Here is a 20,612-nt window from a genome sequence, read left to right on the forward strand (position 1 = left end):
TCAACAGGAAACCTGAGCAATGACACAAAAGCTGAGGCACATGGGCTGAAAACCTACTTTCAATCCTTTAATGCTGTCTTGCTCCTCACATTTTGGACGAAGGTGCTACAATGTATCGAGGACAGGAACATTATAAGTCAGTCCTCAACAATCTCATTGGATGTCCAAGCAGCTAATATTAAAGAGTTGGAGGGGGAGATTGCATTATTGCATTTCTCTTGGAACAATTTTTTGAAAGAGGCAACTGCTGTTGCCACTGACATGGGCATCAGTGCCAAGATTGAAGTGAAGACTCGAAAGAGGAAACGCTTTTTTGATGAGCAACAGACAGAGACAGAGGTGCAAAGCCCAGAGGACCTCTTTCGGGACAAAGTGTTTAATGCTGCAATGGACAGTATAATGTCCCACTTAGAAACAAGATTTCAGTCCATGCAGCAGATCTGCAGTGAGTTCTGTGTCCTCTGGAAGTTCAGGGAGATGCCGGAGGACAGCATCAAGGAAGCATGCAAAAATCTCAGTGAAAAGTACAAGAGTGACCTGACGGAGTCCATTCAAGACCAAATCCTGCACATTAAAAAAATATACAGTGCAACATTCAAAGAAAATCTTGGATCCCTGGATCTTTTGAATGCCATATACGAAATGGGGCTTCAGAGCATTTATGGGGACTTCTGCATTTTGCTCAGGATCTTCCTGTCCATGCCTGTGACTGTGGCTGGAGGTGAGCGAGCCTTCAGCAAATTGAAGCTAATAAAAAACTACTTGTGCTCAAAGATGTCACAGTAGAGGCTCAACGGGCTGGCATTGCTTTCCATAGAGCACAAGCTTGCAAAGAAGCTGGACTTCAATGACCTCATTGATGACTTTGCCACCACAAAAGTCTAGCGCATGGCATTTCGCACCTAAATAGTTGCACACAAAGTTAATGTTAAAATGTTCAAATAAATTGTTTGTTGAGTAATGAGTATTTTTTTGAATTTCCGTCATTTAAGGGTAGGGTAGGGACTGAGAAAGTAGAGGTGTGTGTGTTTTTTTTTTTGGGGGGGGGGGGGGGGGCATTGAGAGAATTTTGTCCCGGGCCCAGCCAAACCTGTCAGCGGCCCTGACACACACACACACACACACACACACACACACACACACACACACACACACACACACACACACACACACACACACACACACACACACACACACACACACACACACACACACAGGTAGTCTCCTGTTGGTAATCCCTGAGGTTAACAGTGTTGAACAGTTGGATAATGTTGGGATATTGAGTGTTCTTCGATTCAGAGGGAACCCTCTCTTTGGGAACACACACACACACACACACACACACACACACACACACACACACACACACACACACACACACACACACACACACACACACACACACACACACACACACACACACACACACACACACCTGTTTTAAGAAGACTTCATAAATAGTTCTGATGCATATTTTAAGCTCAGCGCAGTCATGGCTCTTGGCCAAACATGTGAAGAAATGTTACTATCTGAAGTATATAAAAACAACAAACCTGCCTTTAGGTCAGAAGTGCACATGTTTGGACAAAGTGAGTCAAGAGGTTTTCCTATTGATCATGTACAGTGTGTTTTCTGTATGGCTGAGCATAATTCAGTGCATAAATCCTCTGTGTGCAGTGTGGAGAACTGCAGTGTGTGACGAACCATAGTGGGCATATGACACTACAGCCTTATATATTGAGGCCTTAGCGTTGTTTCCTGCTGCACACACCTTTTTAAAATGGACAGAAATCAGTGATATTCTGTCATTCATTCTGGTGCTCCCAGTCATATGAGTTGTCTGTTCTCTGATGTGTTTGCAGGGAGAAGTTGCTACATGACTACAGACTCAGTTACCTGAAGTCACCAAATTACAGAACGAGTTGTATATTATGAGGACTGCACCTTCTCACAGAGCTCTCACAGATAAACCCACATTTTGCCTTGCAGGGTCTGAGTGTGTTCTCTACCTTAAAGGGGAGCAGGCATCGAGCTAAGGCTATCCGATTGGTACCGTACAGCCATGTGAGACGCATCCCACAATGCAGTTGGAGGTCTCTGCATATTTCTTGGACTGTTAAAGGGTAGGGCTGATGTAGCGTCATTGTGCAAAGGAAAGTACAGATGACCAGTTAACACAGAAAAATGCAATGCAAGACCACATAAAGCAGAGACCCTCATACATACCCCGCAGAATCGGCATCTCTGAAGATCACTCGTCAAAGTTGTCTTTCAAATTACAAGTTCTACAGAATATTGAAGACAGGCATACTTTAAACTAAAGAGATGAATAAATGTTTTTTCTGTACAGAGATGTACATAAAGATAAATACAGTTTTCCATATTATTTTTTAAAAAGCAGACAATCCCTTCTGCTATGTTGTGTTTCTGAATTTGCATTAAAATATAGAAAACGTTTTCATTAATGAAAAAGGTCACTTAAAACAAAACCAGAGGATCCAGGTAGTAAGTAAGGCAATGAGATGTGACAAACAAACAAAGAGGAGCTCCGAGTGTGGAGTGAGACCCCCGTCCCCCTATAGAGCCCCTCTAATCAAGCGGCCCCTGGAAGATGAGCCTGACGTAGCGTGGCTCCGCCCCCAGCGGCAGGGCGCAGAAGGGGCAGGCGGCGTGGAAGGTGTGTGTGCCGTGGGGCAGCGGGATACGGCTCCAGAAAGCCGCCGTCTTCTCGGAGCAGACATGGCCACAGGGGCTGAAGGCGTGCGTGGGCGGGGCCTTGTCCAGGTAGAAACCCGCCTCGCAGCCCAGCCACAGGGGCACGTAGGGGCCTCTGGAGCGGCACATGGGGCACTCCCGCTGGCGGCCCTCCTGGCCCCGGCTCTCCTCGTGGTGCCGCCGCTGGCTGCCCCAGTCGTGGCAGCCGTGCACGTGGCCGCAGCGCAGGTACGCCCAGGGCTGCATCTCGTCGGGCGTCGCCTTGCGCCGCAATGAGGGGAAGGCCAGTGTGTTGAGGCCGACAGGGCACTGCGGGCGCGCCGCATTGTTCTCCTGCCGCAGTACCTCTAGGTGCTTGAGGGTGGGCGTGTGTGCCAGGCCCTCGGCCGTGCGCCACAGCAGGGTAGCCCCGCAGAGGTCCAGCAGTGAGCCGTCCACCAGCTCCTGGCTCTCAGCGTCCACCTGGAGAATAGAGAGAAGGACAGGGAGCCAAGAGGTCAAAACACAGAGTACAGGGCCCGGGTTCCCGAAACCTTCTTAAAGCCTTCTTAACGCTATGTCATTCGTAACCTCTACTTTAAGTTCTACCTTAAAGGTCCCATGGCATGCTACTTTATGGATGCCTTAATATAGATATTAGTAGGTCCCAAACACAGTATTTGAAGACGTTCCCGAAATTCAGCCGTGGTGCAGAATTACAGCCACAACGAGCCAGTCGCACGTTGAGCTGTCCCCAAATGCGCCGTTTCGGCGTCTGTAGCTGTAATGCAAATGAGGAGGAGAGAGGGCGGGTCAAGGAGGAGGGTGGGGGTGTGGCCCTGAGTAGCCTGCATCCACGGTACCATGCGCTCCGTTTACAGTGGATGTATCGCAATGGCGAGGTGCACACAGCCTTTAGCCGTGTTCTGTTTATATTTTAGAACACACTATATCATATAATAGATATTATCACGGCCAAAAGCTGTGTGAGCCTCCAGACTATATTATGAATCGGCCGCTTTGGGTTCTCCGACCTCTCTAGTTCTTCCACGTCCACATCAATCTGAAGTAGACTGAACCACAACATGGAAGAGAAGGGGATTGTTGAAGTATAATTGACCGCTGTCAGGGTAAACAAAGGACTTTTTGCCTATAATGACGTCCTTGGTATCACTCCTCAAGTAGTCCGGTAACTTTTCAACCTCAGCGTCTTCGGTTGCTAAGCGACGTCAACGTCTTTGGCGGTCTATTTCTCTGCTAATCAACACTACGAATGCTGGCAACAAATAAATTGTAAAAATACACACCCTGTGAAGTAATTTTTTTCGTTTTGGCACGTAGCTGTGTAATAAGCGGGATAATGTATAGAACGTCGCCGGTCACCCCAGTACGACTCTCGAGGAGCTTAGATCCTTTATGATGACACATGGGACCACATTCCAAATCAGCGCGATTGAGCCTCAGTTTTTTCAAAGGCGAGCAGAACACCTAGTGCTCGTTTTACACCGAACGCAAGTTTTAGCCACTGGGGGACCATAGGCAGGCTAGGGGAACTCATATTTATGTAAGAAAAATTTCATAAAGTGAGATTTTCATTCCATGGGACCTTTAACATCTCGCGTGTAGTAATACGCGAGATGTTAAAGGTCTTCACTATTAAATCAGTGTAGGCTGTGCTATGTTCGCCTATTGTTAAATAAATGTTTAGGCCTACTAGAAGGATTTCGAGCAATGTTTTATTCGCAAAGACTTCAATATTTTTTAGAACGCTGTCATGCGCATGAAATGGAAACTCGATCGCTGAGCAATCGTTTTCAGCACGTTATCGGGAAACCGGGCCCAGCACAGGAGAGGTAGGTAGAGGTCATTGGGGCCGATGTTTACGCATACAAATAGAATAGTGGAAAAGAAAAGAATGACCCCTGGATCCCCCTCTCCTTTCACATTACCGGCCCCTCAACTCCTTATATTCTCATAATTAACATTAATTATTGAAACAAAAATGGATGTATAGCGTTTCTCACAAGAAATAATATACTATTTACAATAATACAAATGTTTTTTACATAAATCGAGACTATGAAGACAAAAAAGGGAATTCAAATTGTGACTGTTTTGTCTTAATGAAAGCAGCTCTGAGTGAAAACAAGAAGTCCGTAAATAATGTCTTCTTTGTTCTGCTCTAAACCGGATTTTGGGCTGTTTATGTCACTCTACCGCTTAGGATGAGGCAAATGTTTCTGAATACTTTGTGCCTCACATGAACACAAACATAGACAACAGGTGACTAAATCGACATTAATATTACCAACGTGGTACAAATACAAAAATAAAAAAATTCTTCCCGGGTGCAGCCATTTTGTTGAGAGCGTCATCACTGCTCTCGGTCTACTCTCAGATTTCCGAAAGATGAAGACAAAAAGGGGGCGTGCCTCAGAGAAATGCCGCAAGAAAGCTGGGACACACCATAGGATTCGTAACTTCGCTTCCCGGTTTGACTTTGCACCTTATTGATTCCTTGTTAACTTTGCACATTAAGGACCAATAAAACACCAAATACGATTTGAAAAGCTTTGGAAGTTTATTTACAACACTATTTACATGGTTAGTCGTCATCAAATAAGATCGATCGGGCGGCGAATTGCATTGTGTATCCAACATCCCAACGGAGAACTTCAATTGCTCGAGGGGTCTCCGTAGTTACGGAGTCGGAGTAGTATACTTTGGCCTGCTTTTATAATTTGTAACTGAGTATCTACTTTAGTTACTTTTTGGGAGAAGTAGCTAGTAACTTCTTTTATAATTTGTAAATGAGTAACTACTATTTAGGAGAAGTAACTAGTAACTGTAACTAATTACTTTTTTTAAAGTAACTCGCCCAACACTACTACTAACCAGGTAAATAGTGTTGTAAATAAACTTCCAAACCTTATCTAATCTTATCTCCGTCCATCTCCGTTGCGTCGACGGATAGTTAAAACATATTGGATGCGCACGTAGAGCTACAGAGAGGGCTCTCCGGGTCTACTTTAAAAAGTGATTTTTTGTTGACATATAATCTCTACTTGGTTCCCTGCAAGCTACATCAGTGACGAAAAGCAAGCTTATGGACTGTCTTTAGTTGTTCCAGTGTTATTGTGTTATTGTGAAGAGCCGTGTAGCTCACTTGTTATTTTGGCGTCCCTAGTAACGGCTAATAACAACGGCTAAAAACAAGTAGCTGATGTGACATTTTTCTGGTCACTGCTGGCGTTTTTTTCGGTGATCCTGGTGAGGAATATGCCCTGGTCAACCTGCTAAGCTGTCTCTACTGTCTCGTGGATTTTCTGCACTGCCTCCCAGCTCTTCCCCAGATGCGTCGGGTCCGTACCTAGCTACAAACAGGCAAACATCACTCAACATCAGGTTCGATGTTGACGTACTTCGCCCCACAGCTGCTGAAGTACAACAATCGCTCCATCCCACCCTGTATTTCCACCATTAAGCAGCTAGGACTATTGCGTAGACCTCGATATATCCACAGAGGCTCAGGGAGAAACTTTATTTATGGTCAGCCTGCCGGCTTCATCACATCCATTAGGTCCGCTGAGACGGCTGAGGGCAAAAGACGTAACATCGCGAGATCCCCGCACTCCCGGCTGGATAGATTTCATGGAGTGGATTCCAACCTGCGCGGAGTGGATTTTAAGGCTCTGCGACCTGTACAGAGAATAACTCCACAGTCACTGGTTAAATTTTAACTTTTCAACACTCAATCCTTGAATAATAAATCCAGCTTGATTGAAGAGCATATCAGGGAAAAAGGACTTGACTTCATGTGTCTAACAGAAACCTGGCACCAGCCAGAGGTTTACTCTGCCCTAAACGAAGCCTGTCCCCCAGGCTACAGTTACTTGGAGGCAGCCCGCAGAACTGGACGCGGTGGTGGCCTAGCTGTCATCCACAAACAGGACCTGGAGTTGTCCCCCATGGTGCTGCCTACAACTTCCTCCTTTGAATGTCTTGCATTCACATGCAAGCCCCCCCATCCCATGACTGTTCTACTCATATACAGGCCCCCAAAACCCAACTCTGCTTTCATCCCGGAAATGTCTGATCTCCTCACAACACTCTGTACTACCTCTGCCAATACCATCATTCTGGGTGATTTAAATATTCATGTTGACACCCCCTCATGCCAGCCCGCTGCTGATTTTCTTCAGCTGCTAGACTCCCTCAACCTACAACAACATGTTGATGCCCCCACACACTCCAGAGGACACACAATTGACCTGGTCATCTCAAGCTCCGCCCCCATCAGCAACCTACAGGTCTATGATCTTGGCGTCTCGGATCACAGAGTTGTGTCAATGGAGCTCCCTTTTCCTTCCTCCCACACCAAACCAAAGCGGCAGATCCACTTCAGGAATGTGAAAAATATCAACATGGATGCCCTGGCCCTGGACCTTCAACATCTTTCCTCTGGCTCAACTGACTCCCTCTCTGTTGCTGATTCAGTGGACTTATACAACCAGTCCCTGAGCAGTCTCCTGGATCTCCACGCCCCCCTAACATCGAGGTCAGTCTCCTTCTCGCGCTCCGCACCCTGGTACACCAGTGAACTACGTACAATGAAGGCTGCTGGGCGTGTCCTTGAGCGGCGACTCAAGGCCTCTGGTCTGACCGTTTACAAACAGGCATACAGGGAACACAGGAGGGCATATGCTGAAGCCCTGAATAATGCACGGTCCAGGTTCTATTCCGCAATAATCAACAATAGCCCTGGTAACTCCAAACAGCTCTTTTCAATTATCCATCACCTTCTCAAACCCCCATTACCATCCCAATCTGATGTCACCATTGAGAGGTGTAACATGCACATCAACTTTTTTAAACAAAAAGTGAATAACATCCGCTCACACCTCTCCACCACTACTGCCCTGCCCCTTCCAACTGCTGACCCACCGATTGACTCTGTCCAGACCCTCTGCTCCTTCTCCAGCATCACAAAGGAAGAGGTGGAGGACGTCATCAGGAAAATGAAGCCATCCACCTGTGCACTAGACCCCTTCCCTACAGCTCTGCTGAAGGCCAACATCTCTGCTGTCTCTCCACTCATCACCAATATCATTAACCACTCCCTCCTGGCCGGCCATATCCCATCTGCATTAAAAACTGCTGTCATCAGACCAACATTAAAAAAACCTACCCTTGATCCAGAAGTCCTCTCCAACTACAGGCCCATCTCAAATCTCCCATTTCTGTCAAAAGTTCTGGAAAAAACAGTTGCAGCACAACTCCAGGATCACCTCATACAACATCACTTGTTTGAAAAATTCCAGTCTGGTTTCCGCCATGGCCACAGTACAGAAACAGCCTTGGTCAGGGTCACAAATGACCTCCTGATGGCAGCAGACACCGGCTCCCCATCTCTCCTCATCCTCCTGGACTTAACAGCTGCTTTTGATACGGTTGACCACAATATTCTCCTTCACCGCCTGCAATACACCATTGGACTATCAGGAAATGTAAAGAACTGGTTCACCTCGTACCTCACTGACAGAACTGAGCACGTTGCCCTGGGCAAAGCAAAATCACACACCAACAACGTCACCTGCGGTGTCCCCCAGGGCTCGGTGTTGGGCCCCACACTGTTCTCACTTTACATGCTCCCCCTGGGTAGTGTCATTAGCAGGCATGGCTTATCTTACCTTGCTATGCTGATGATACACAGCTCTACATCAGGACAACCCCTACTTCTTTTGCCCCTCTGCCAACATCCACACTGACCACCTGCCTGGAGGAGATAGAGGCGTGGATGAAGCTCAACTTCCTACAACTTAACAGCCATAAAACGGAAGCCATCCTTGTTGGCACGCCACATCAGCTCCGCTCCCCCACCATCACCAATATCACCTTCTCTGGCAAAAACATCCCCCTTTCCACATCCGTCACCAACCTCGGTGTTAAAATGGACCCACAACTTAATTTTGACACCCACATCAAACACCTCTGTAAGACAGCTTTATACCACCTCAGGAACATCGCCAAACTCCGCCAATCACTCACCCTGGCTGATGCAGAGAAGCTCGTCCATGCCTTTGTCTCCTCCAGGTTGGACTACTGCAATGCACTCCTCATTGGGATCCCTGGCAAGAGCATCCAGAGGCTCCAATACATTCAAAACAGTGCTGCCAGGGTCCTGATGAGGGTGCGCAAGCATGACCACATCACCCCCATCCTGAAATCACTGCACTGGCTCCCTGTCCCACTCAGAATTGAATACAAGGTCTCCCTCCTCACCCACCAGTGCCTTCACGGACTTGCCCCCCTCTACCTTCAGGAACTCCTCACCCCCCCGACAAATTCACGTACACTCCGTTCAGGATCCACTCACACCCTCCAAACCCGACATACGAAGCTGTGCACCATGGGTGATCGGGCCTTTTCTGCTGCTGCCCCTAGACTATGGAACGCCCTCCCTGACCACCTGAGGGCTCCACAGACTACAGCTCTTTTTAAACGGAACCTCAAAACCCATCTCTTTAAAAGAGCATTTAGCTAAACTTTCTTTGAGGTTCCCCTTTTAATAGTTTTTTTTTCTTTTTTTTTTTCTCTGAAGCACTTTGAGATTCTTGAATATAAAGTGCATTATAAATAAAATGTATTATTATTATTATTATTATTACGTACAGCACTTTACGGAGTAGTAAAAATCAGCCTTCAGGCTGACCAATTAAAAGCCTTATCGCTGTCACGCTCATATGAGAGGTCTTAAAAGGATATTCTTCTGGAGGACCTTTCCATTCCTGCCCATCACCTGTTATGCGCGGCCATTTCTTCTACTAAATAGAATTTCCTATTTACTGAAGCATATAGCACAGGTCTTCTCATGTTGATAGGATATTACGCCATAATATGTTTTACCGACTTCGGGTAGCTCTCTCATTTTTTTGTCATACATACGTATTTTTTGTCTACCTATACGTTTGCATCCCTGTTTTCTTCTATTCCGTATATGGCTGGTATATGTGGCTGGCTATACGGAAATATCTGAACACAAATTATTGTTATTATTCTTATTCTCCTGTTTTACTGATAACAGAGGCACAGCTGTTGTTGCCCAAAGGGGCACCTACATGTCACATTTAAGTTGCCCGATCAGCAGAGTTCACTTGCCCTGGGCAAGCAGGCAACCGTTAATGTCGAGGCCTGGTTAGGGCATGTGAATTTAGGTGTGTTAAGGTGGTCTGTTAAGGTTCAGTGTGTCAGGGCATGCAAGAAAAAATAAGATGAGATAAGACCAGACCTGCAAACTCCTCAGAGGAAAAAAGGTGACAGTGTCACCGTTTTTTTTTTTTTTTTGTAATATGCAAATGACACTAGTCTGATCGTGACTTAACAAAACTCAGCATACTCAGCATAACATATGCTCTGAATCAAACCTGGTCGGACCAGGTTTTGCGCAGGTTAAGTTTGAAACATAACCCGGTTTTGGGTATTTAAACCCGCGTTCACCGCAGATTTCATGTGTTCACAATGGCATGCCCTTTTGATGAGAGAACTGCTGATATCGGAGCGCAAATTATACGTGCAATCCACCGGGAGCGATTGATAAGACCACGGCTCGACATCTTGACATATCAAATGACTTTTTGGCTGGAGTGGAGAGATAGGCCTATAGATTCTCGCGCAAATCTTTAATATATTTAAATAGCCTTACATAGCCAACACTACCAATCGAGGACCTGGCCTCAGTTCACTCCAGACTATTTGCGTAGCCCTCCGTTTTTTTGCAAATGGTAGTTTTATCTAGGCTATAATGTTGGAGATGCTGAGCACATCTCAGTCCTTTCAGATGACCCATCCAAGATTTGTATCGGCCTCCTATCATACAAAGAGCAATATTGTCTGAGTACTATGCCGAGAGGCACTTACAACACAAAGTATAAAATAGTCCTAACGGACTTGCATCTACTGGATAATGTTTGATCGTTACACGCACTAATCCATCTTGATCTGTGAAGTTAATGAATTGTCACTTTTAGGTTTTCTACCCAGTTACCAAAAAAAAAAGACATTTGGAATAGTATGCGTGGTGGCAAGCACATGGTTTGCATGTGTAACTTCAAAGGCAAAAAAAATCTAAAATACAAGAAAACACAAAAACCTACATTCAACCAGTGGGGTATGGCCCCTGACTATCTCTGAGGAGGTAGGTACCTCCAGGTACCCCCTCCATGCCAGGGCGCCCTGAATTTATGTTTATTAACAGCTCCTCCACCGGGGTCAAGACAATTTGAGGGCCAGATCCAGTCTGCCGACTGTCGGCCTTTTCACGATTGGCTTAAAAAAATGGCTTATTTAAGTTTATACCAATACGATGGTGGGAAAAGCTTACCAGTTTGTATGTTTTTTATACTTGATCCGCTGACCGCTTGGAAGCCATCGGAGTAGCCTACATATTTTTTTTAGAAGAAAGGGGTTATGTGGTAGGATCTTTAAGAATGCTTAACTGGGATATTTATATATTCATGGCTCAAATATTAAGGATCCTGCTTTTGACGTGTAACTAACGCATTTACGCGGTCAGCGATACGCTGCCAGGCTTTGGTTCTCCGGGTTGCAGAGGCTTTAGCATTCCCTTTTCTTGTGATAATGTCCTTCTCCTCGTCATAGCTCTCCAGGATAACCTGAAGTTCCATTTCATTGAAATAAGCGGCCCGTTTCGCCATTTCGATCAGGGTTTCCATGATCCATGCATCACGTCTTTTTAGGTTTGGTGTGGACGCGCACAACCCTGTGTTAACCAACCCCGAGTTGATTGAACTAATGCATAACCGCTGCTCTGGAACCGAAAACTCTGGGTTAGTCGGCACAGGGTAAATCACCCTAGAGTTCAGCGTTAACTCAGTGTTTGTTAAACCTCCGTTCGTGGAACACCCCTCTGTTCGCATGACTTGATAATCTGTGGCCACAATTTAATAAATTGCGGGAACGAGATAATTAATTTGTGGCCACAGTTTAATAATTTGTGCGAACAAGATAATTAATTTGTGGCCACAGTTTAATAATTTGTGGGAACAAGATAATTATTTTGTGGCCACAGTTTAATAATTCGAGTGTGGCTGTGTTGTCTATTGTCGCAGCAGGGGTTAGACGCATCAATTGTTGACGGGGGGGGGGGGGGGGGGGGTTGTATCGTGAACCTACGGACTTCAGTGGGGGTTTCATTCCGTCTGCACGGCACCTTCTCAACGATAATCAATAATCTTCCTCCCACTCAGGGTGAAAATGGTAGGTCTTAGCTTGTTTCCCCTCAGCCATGCCAACGTTTAGGAGTGTGTAACTACTGTTGACGGCTTTCAACTGCTGTTAACAGCACATGCGCTACCGCGCGTATATGTCCCGCGCAAATTTAATTTTATTAAAAAAAAAAAAATTAAAAAAAAACTTTTTTTTTTATTCACCCCTCGCGATCGACTTGGGATCTGTCGGCGATCTACTGGTAGACCGCGATCGACTGGTTGGGCACCCCTGGGTTAGACGCATGTCTTTCTATTTTAACCTCGGAATGAATTACAATAACATTCTAAAGTCACTTGCTGTTAGGCAAGGGGTTATAATAAGTAAGAGGCACTTAATTAGGCTGCTAAAAATGCACGGGTACAGCCGAAGACAATATGATGACCTCGGTGACGTGATAGAGGATGGACCTCGTTTTGACAGCTACACCAGCACCAAGTGTCGGGGCGGACCTTAGAAGCCACCGAACTCCTCTAGGCCTCCATAAAGTAGCCTCCAATGACACGTGAATCACTGCTGGTGTATGCCGCTTTAAGCCAAATTATTTTATGGGAAAAGCTGTCTATGCAACCATTGATGCAGATTCCATATGGTTTTCATTTATCATATGAATCGGTATGCCAGATATAATTATCATTTGCAAGGATTCCAAATGATACTTAATAATTTCATGCATTTGCTGTACATCCATCTGTATCCATGCAGGTTTCCATTTCCCTTCAGCTGTTGCATGATAAAGTCTATCTCGTCACCGAGGTCATCATATTGTCTTCGGCTGTACCCGTGCATTTTTAGCAGCCTAATTAAGTGCCTCTTACTTATAATAACTCCTTGCCTAACAGCAAGTGACTTTAGCATGTCATTGTAATTCATTCCGAGGTTAAAATAGAACGATATCTCTTATATCTTGTCCATAGCCGACATGCGTCTAACCCCTGCTGTCACAATAGACAACACAGCCACACTCGAATTATTAAACTGTGGCCACAAATGAATTATCTTGTTCCCACAAATTATTAAACTGTGGCCACAAATTAATTATCTCGTTCCCGCAATTTATTAAATTGTGGCCACAGATTATCAAGTCATGCAAACAGATCACTAAGTCGGGCAAACAGATATATATTTTTTTCCCAGATGTCACCAGAGGGGCTCCGTACATAGCAGCTAATGCGTCTACAAAGACTAATCCCCTATACGTCAGACACGCCCTCGGTTATCCGTCAACGGACGCATGTAGTGTGAACAAGGCGTCACCCCTTGTTCACGCTACCTCCGTTCGTTGAAGGATCTCACTGATTTTGCATGGGGCTCTCGCGTAAAGCATTGTGGGTCCGTCCGTTCATTCGGCTCTGTGGCCTGCGTCAAAAAGTTGAGGAATGTTCAACTTTTCAGGCAGCGCTGGATCCGTCGGCCAATCAGATCGCGGTTATGCAAATACCATCCACGCGTCTACTGGATCCATTTTGCAATAACCAGCAGGGAGAAGCAGGAAAAATCTGTCCGTTATATTAATTTAAAGAAATGTGGAATAATAGTATTGCTTTTAGTCACCTGTTGTTTGTGCCATCTTTTGTATTTCTATCCAAACATCGGCTTTATAGTGGGAGGCAATTGGATTGGCTGCAGCAGGCATCTACAAAGACTAGTCCCCTATACGTCAGAGCCGCCCTCGGTCATCCGTCGATGGACGCAAGTAGTTTGAAAAAGGCGTCACAGCCCTTTCCGTCCCTGCTGTCTCCGTTGCGTCGACGGATAGTTAAAAAATATGGGATACGCAAGTAGATCTACTGAGAGGGTCTCAGACGACTGAGAGGGCTCTCCGTGTCTACGTACAGCACTTTACGGAGTAGTGTAAACCAGACTTAAATAGATACTGTGGAAGGTGACTATTGCGTTACTTTCAAGTACATTTTTAAATGATAAAATGTCTCAAATAATTGGGACCCCACCTCCACCCCTCTTTAATGGAACTCAAAATACACGTTTATGTTCATGCACAGAAGCATGCAATGTCGCAAGATGTTTTAATTACTTGACACCGATGTGGAGAGGCACTTTGTCCAGGGTATAACGTGCATTTCACGATTTCACACGTTCCCTTCATTTCTTTGAGGGAAAAGTAATTCACTCCACTTCCATTTAAAGAAGGCTGTTTTTGAGTTATTTGGGCTTGCCATTCCTGTTTCTCGTTGACTTGTGTCGTCGTTGTGTGTCCGTGCTTTCGACTTTGTTTAAACAACACCCGCCCAATTCTACCTCTGATTGGCTCATGACATGTTACTCTACCTCAGCCAATGTATCATTAATGCGATTGTCTCGTGCCGACTAACCAAGGAAGAACAGTAAAGAGAGAGAGAGAGATCTAGTTGGTCTGATGAAAAAACTGCTTCAATTATAGTAACGCGGCAACTTTTTTGGAAGTAACGGAAATGGCGTTATAATGATTGGAAGAGTAATCAATTAGATTACTCGCACACTGATCGACCCCCCCCCCCCCACAAAGAAATAATCTTCGGATCTGCATGAACCACACAGGTCCCCAAAATGTATGAGAAAAAAGCGACTTGCGCCAAACAGTGCGCCGTTTGCATGTCAGAGTAAAAGAAGAGTCAGTCAGTTTGCAATTGGTACACTCCTGTTGTTCTTTTATGCACACCCAACTTGACTGCTGTCAAGGAAAGTGTATTTTTGCCTGATTCACGTCTTTCTTATCACTCCGCAAGTAGTCTGGTAATTTAACCACTCCAGGGTGTCCGCTTGCTAAGCGACGTCAACGTCTTTGGCAGACTATTTCTCTGCTGATCAACACTATGAATGGTAATTGTAAAAAGACACACCATGTGAAGAATTGTTTCGTTTTGGAAAGGAGCCGTGTAATACGCAGGATAATGTATAGAATGTCGCCGGTCATTATCTAAAATAATACCCTTCAGGGCACAGCAAGACACCTCTGCTTCGCGTCGGGGTCCGGTTTGCCCTGGCAGGGCTTATTTTTCCGATAATGACCAGCGTTCTGTACAATGTTATCCCTACATATATCATATAATTCCAGACCAACATAACGGTTGTGCGCAAGAGACACACGAACGTACGCTTACCACTTTTGTAAATGCCATATATACAGTACGTTCTGATTGCATTATAGGGATAGATCTATTCCGATTAGAAATCTTATCGGATCAGAAGTGTCCATGTAAACGCGGCTACTTTGTTATGTTCCTTCAGCCTCCGAAAGCTGGCCAAGTGCAAGGTGAATGTAACGGAAATAAATAAATAAAGACACTTGAAAATGAGCCGCCGCCAGGATATGAAACAAAAAGGCAAAGAAAGTTTCCGTGAGTCCTCTTGACAGCGGGTAAAAATTAACCGATTGCAGTTTTTTACTACCCCGCAATCGGATTCATCAACACAATTTCACTACATTACAGTTGTAGTATGTTGAGGACAGTTTAGGACACCGTATCGACAAAAATCAAAACGACATGTTGCTATCGATATCTGCGAGAACAGGACTTAAATCTACGTTCCGGCTGCTATCTGTTTTTCGGGGCCGTCTACAAATTTCACCCCACAGACTTCAGGCGGAATTGTTATGGGAAAGAAATCACCACAAATCCATAAAAATACATTTTGATTGCTGTAGTAGTTGCCAATGGTGGGCTGTTATTATTATTTATATTATTATTATTATTTATATTATTATTTGCTTATAATTTTGTATTACAGCAAATTGGGATGCAATTAATAGTTTGAAATATTCACCAAAGATCATTAGAAATAAATGTGGGTAATATTCTGATTACTTTTGTAGGCGCTATATGAATATATTAATTAATACATTTTGAGGCCCTAGTGTTTTTTTCTGTTGGGCTAGCTGGTTTGACACCTTGACAGCCATTATTGTTATGTTTTGTATCTGAATGAATTATAATTCAACAAATACTTATTTTCTTAAAAGGCCTACATTTTTCAATTTGGGCAAGTATGTTTTGCCATTGGGCAAGGGAAACATAACATAACTTAAAAAGCGTAATGTCGAGGCCGGCCGTAACAAGTTGATCAGGCTTGTTCCTGTTCTCATGCTGAGGCCAAATCATAGACACGGTGTGCGTAAAATAAATCACCCTGTTTTTTTGAGTAGGGCTAAATGGGTCACTGAAAACATAGACATAATTTTTATGCAAAGAAGTTGCAAATGTTTCTTCAGGTTTTTATGTATGAAAAGCATGTTAACCAACATGGAATTGATGATATAGTCATAGTAAAATTAAATAAGATGCCATACTGACTGAATGGTTAGCCTGACAAAAAAAAACTGGAAAACTAAAACAATTCAAACTTGTTGCATAGTGGAACATGTTCCAAATCATTTCCTCAGAGCAGCCCAGGCATGGTGACGTGGAGGAATGTGGCTGTGGAGGAGGACGTTTATAGAGGACCACAGAGAGGAGGGGAACGTAAATCTATAAAAAAGGGTGCATGTGCGTCTGGACCAAAAAATGGTTATAAGTCTTCCTACAGGTTGTTTGGGTGCATTGGACAAAACCAGCTGTAATGGGTAGCCCTGGTCTGGAAGGTTTTGGGGGCACTGAGAGGGAGAGGGCATTTCTGTATTTCAGCCCCCGAAAGAAGTCAAATTTACATTTTAGGGGATTTGCTGACGCTTTTATCCAAAGCGACTTACAATGTGTGAATATTGTGAATATTCACATATTCACACACCAACGGCGGAGTCAACCACGCATCGAACAAGCAACCTTCTTGTTACCAGCTCTACCTCTACCTCTACCTCCTCAGCTACTGTCACCCCCCCCCCCCCCCCCCGCCTCCCCCATGTCAATGGTACAATAGCCTCATTATGAACAGAGCAGGCAGTATAGACCGGCAGAATCAGGCTGATGTCTCCTCAGCCCAGAACAATGAGCTCTCCATACTTGACGGGCACTTTGGTGGAAGGGAGGCTGGATATGTTCTCCTGCTCTGGGGAGAACATCAGGCTGTGTAGGCTGGAGGAGGTGTGACCTCAGGAAAAAACAAGACCAAGGACCACACGAGTGAGGGAGGAGCACCAGGAGGTGGAGGAGCCTCAGCTCTGCTTTCTCCTGCTTATAGGTCCATCTCGTTCCTGTCCTCAGAGTGTGACTGGTCCTGCAAGAGGTGGAGAGCAGAGTTGTCATGAGAATTCTGGAATAATGAACGTCACTGGATGAGTGGCCGTCGGTCTGGCCAAGATTCACTTCAGGAGTGACCAGCACACACATCTGTGCAACACTGACCTGACTGTATATCATGTGATCTGATATGATATATGGAAACATGATTTCTGAAATGTTTGCCGTTTACAAATATCCGATGCATCAAGTAAACGTTGTCCTTTAACGGTCGGTTGTCTACAGAGAGTTGCCGTTCTTCAATCCAGGGAAATAAGTTTCATGTAGTGTCCAGATGTGTAATCATTCATCATTACATTCATTCCTGCATGGTCATTATGTTACATGGTTTCAGGTATCAAAGGGACCCTGAACTTTAGTTTATTGAGTGACATGGTGCAAAGCTGCAAACTTGTCGCTTTTCGGCGACAATTGCCGTTTTATTGGTCAATTTGGTCGTTCACGTGAATCGTGTAGAACCGGAGAGTTTTGTTTTGGGGGGTGTGGGGGGGGGGGCAGAATTGCGGAAAATTATTGGATCATTCTTATCATTGACATTTCTCTGGGCCAATCGGAATCTCAGCACTTGCCTCAGAATCTTTCTTATAATTGACATTTCTCGGGGCCAATCGGAATCTTGAAGCACACGGTCGCCTGGCTACCGCGCATGCGCAAGCATGCGGCCAAACAACGCAAGAGAGCTTGCGAAACACTCGTCCAGAGGGGTGTTCCACAAACGGAGGTTTAACAAACACTGAGTTAACGCTGAACTCTAGGTTGATTTACCCTGTGCCGACTAACCCAGAGTTTTTGGTTCCACAGCAGAGGTTATGCATTGCTTCAATCAACTCGTGGTTGGTTAACATAGGGTTGTGCGCGTCCACGCGAAACCTAAAAAGACTTGATGTATGGATCATGGAAACCCTGATCGAAATGGCGAAACGGGCCGCTTATTTCAATGAAATGGAACTTCAGGTTCTCCTGGAGAGCTATGACGAGGAGAAGGACATTATCACAAGAAAAGGGAACGCTAAAGCCTCTGCAACTCGGAGAACCAAAGCCTGGCAGCGGATCGCTGACCGCGTAAATGTGTTAGTTACACGTCAAAAGCATGATCCTTAATATTTGAGCCATGACTATATAAATATCCCAGTTAAGCATTCTTAAAGATCCTAACACATAACCCCTTTCTTCTAAAAAAATATGTAGCCTACTCCGATGGCTTCCAAGCGGTCAGCGGATCAAGTATAAAAATGAAGTATAAAAAAACATACAAACTGGTAAGCTTTTCCCACCATCGTATTGGTATAAATTTAAATAAGCCTTTTTTTTTAAGCCAATCGTGAAAAGGCCGACAGTCAGCAGACTGGATCTGGCCCTCAAATGGTCTTGACCCCGGTGGAGGAGCTGTTAATAAACAATTAATAAATAAATTCAGGGCGCCCTGGCATGGAGGGGGTACCTGGAGGTACCTCCTCAGAGAGTCAGGGGCCATACCCAGGGGCGGCGCCAAACGGTTGCTTGCCGTTGCTAGAACTCCAAGCAATTACTCAGAAGCCCCAGAGCAACCCCTGATTTTTTGTCAAACTCAAACAACATATTTGAAATAATGCCATTTTCCGTAAAATGGTATTAAATAAGTTCAACTAAACCTATGGCCGAATGCGGTACCCGTCACCATATCGACCATTCCTGTCATATGAATCACCAGATTAAGTGCATAATCAGTGAGTAGCGTCAACATTTCAGGGCCGTGACTGGACTGTCGTTCAAATGAACACGAGTCAGCCTGGGACTCTCCTCTCCTCCCCTCCCCCTCACCGTGCCCAGTTCCCGAGCGTTGGGCATGCGCACACTCTGTAAGTGACATGAACAGATTAAAAAAAAACACATACACACAATTAACACAAACTATCCCAAGCAATATGTACAATATTAATTAATTATTATTTAATGTACATGAAACAATAATTTCATTAATAGCATAGTCTTACGAAAAATAAATAACATTTCAAATATGCGGACATCTCGCGGCGAGATTATCAGTCAGAGATGTTCGTTGCCGGCTCGTTGGCGCTTAAAAAATATGGACAAGTTTTTACTATTTCGAAAGAAATCAAGTTCAAACACGACTCGCGATGGTGAGGCTGAGGATGGGCTCGTTAATAGCCAGACTTGTGTTGGACTTGGCAGTTGTTCGGAGGGGGGTTATGCTGAGGTCAAGAAACGGAAGAAAATATTGTAGCCTACACAGTTCTGAATTAGCAATACAATGTTATCACATGCTTGCTAGCAATGTTGGTGTGTTAAACCGTATGGATTAAAGTGGAATATTGCAAGAAGTCCTGTGATCAAGACATCGATTTAAGGTAGGCCGTTTGGTTATTAAGTTTGCCCGTCGCAGCATATTTACTTGGGGCCCATGCAGTGGCGCGGGAAGGGGGGTGCTGAGGGTGCTGCAGCACCCCCTAGCTGCAGAAAAAAAAAGAAAAAAAAAAGTTGTTCTTAATTTTTATATATTAAATATATATATATTAAAACGATATAACAAATAATTAGGCTTTGGGGACGAAAATAGACGTGGGAAAAATGTGTTTGCTAGTTTTTAGCTATAACAGGCATGCATGGAGATCTTGCTATATGGGGTTTGCGGGTTCACAGGGTTTGCGGAAGTTGTTAAAGAATAAAGAAGAACGTGAACGAACAGAATGGCGCAAAAGAGTCAATGCCCTCAGTCAACGACCACCACACTGAAGAGAAAGCAGCAAACGTTTCAGCGGCTAACAATGCTACTGACAAACACGAGCGAGCCAACACTGACAAGGAGCCGCAGCCATCTGCTACAGCTAGCGTCAATGGATTTGAGGAGCCGTGTCGTCCAGACATACACTTTCCTGGGAGGAGAATTGGAACCGAGACCTTCGAGCGGTCATTTCAGAAAAGCTGGTTTGGCAAGTGGAAATGGTTGCATTATATTAGTGAGAAAGACGCCGTTCTTTGCTTCACCTGCTGCAAAGTCCTAGAGAAGGGGTTAAGACACACTGATAGAAAGACACACGCATTCGTAGTAGGAGGCTTTTGTAACTGGCGTAAACCCACCACAAAATTTAGCCAGCACGAGTTGTCTGATATACACACTGAGTCTGTTAGAATGATTGCTTCGCTCAACAATATCCCAATTAATGCTCTCCTCTCAGAAATAGTGGAAAAAGACCAACACACAAATACATGCAATCGCCTATTTCCACCCGATTCCAAGCGTCCCACGTCAGTTCCTAGCAGCCTAAATCGAGTCCATTTGCCCCAATTTATATTCCCCAGTCAGAGGGAATATTAATTGGGGGCAATTTGTCTGGATTTAAGCTGCTTGGAACTGAAATTAAAAAATGTATGTTTAGCACTGCCAAAAGCAGGACTTGTATGAAATGCAATTGAACCGGAAACCTGAAGATTGTACCATGCACGGCATGAGGAATAAAG

General features: G+C 44.7%; 1 protein-coding gene across 1 annotated transcript; it reads right to left on the reverse strand.

Moving 5' to 3' along the window:
• Positions 1-2,589: 2,589 nt before the first annotated feature.
• Positions 2,590-17,350, reverse strand: LOC130404251 (E3 ubiquitin-protein ligase pellino homolog 1-like). The gene is made up of 3 exons (XM_056608893.1): positions 16,894-17,350; positions 16,502-16,551; positions 2,590-3,177 (listed from the first exon to the last, which is right to left on the reverse strand). The coding sequence occupies exons 1-3, from the start codon at positions 16,973-16,975 to the stop codon at positions 2,590-2,592; spliced, it is 720 nt and encodes a 239-aa protein (XP_056464868.1). The 5' UTR covers positions 16,976-17,350.
• Positions 17,351-20,612: the final 3,262 nt, after the last annotated feature.

Source organism: Gadus chalcogrammus, chromosome 15 (assembly GCF_026213295.1).
Source record: "Gadus chalcogrammus isolate NIFS_2021 chromosome 15, NIFS_Gcha_1.0, whole genome shotgun sequence".
In the NCBI taxonomy this organism is placed as follows: domain Eukaryota; kingdom Metazoa; phylum Chordata; class Actinopteri; order Gadiformes; family Gadidae; genus Gadus; species Gadus chalcogrammus.

Bases quoted from the DNA above. Each gene is read 5' to 3' on its own strand.
- LOC130404251 (XM_056608893.1), bottom strand. From the start codon at position 16,975: ATGTTCTCCCCAGAGCAGGAGAACATATCCAGCCTCCCTTCCACCAAA. The intron at 16,552-16,893 runs GCTGAGGAGACA...AAAACCTTCCAG, and splicing joins TGGAGAGCTCATTGTTCTGG to ACCAGGGCTACCCATTACAG. The intron at 3,178-16,501 runs GTAGGAAGACTT...TCTATTCTCCAG, and splicing joins CCAATGCACCCAAACAACCT to GTGGACGCTGAGAGCCAGGA.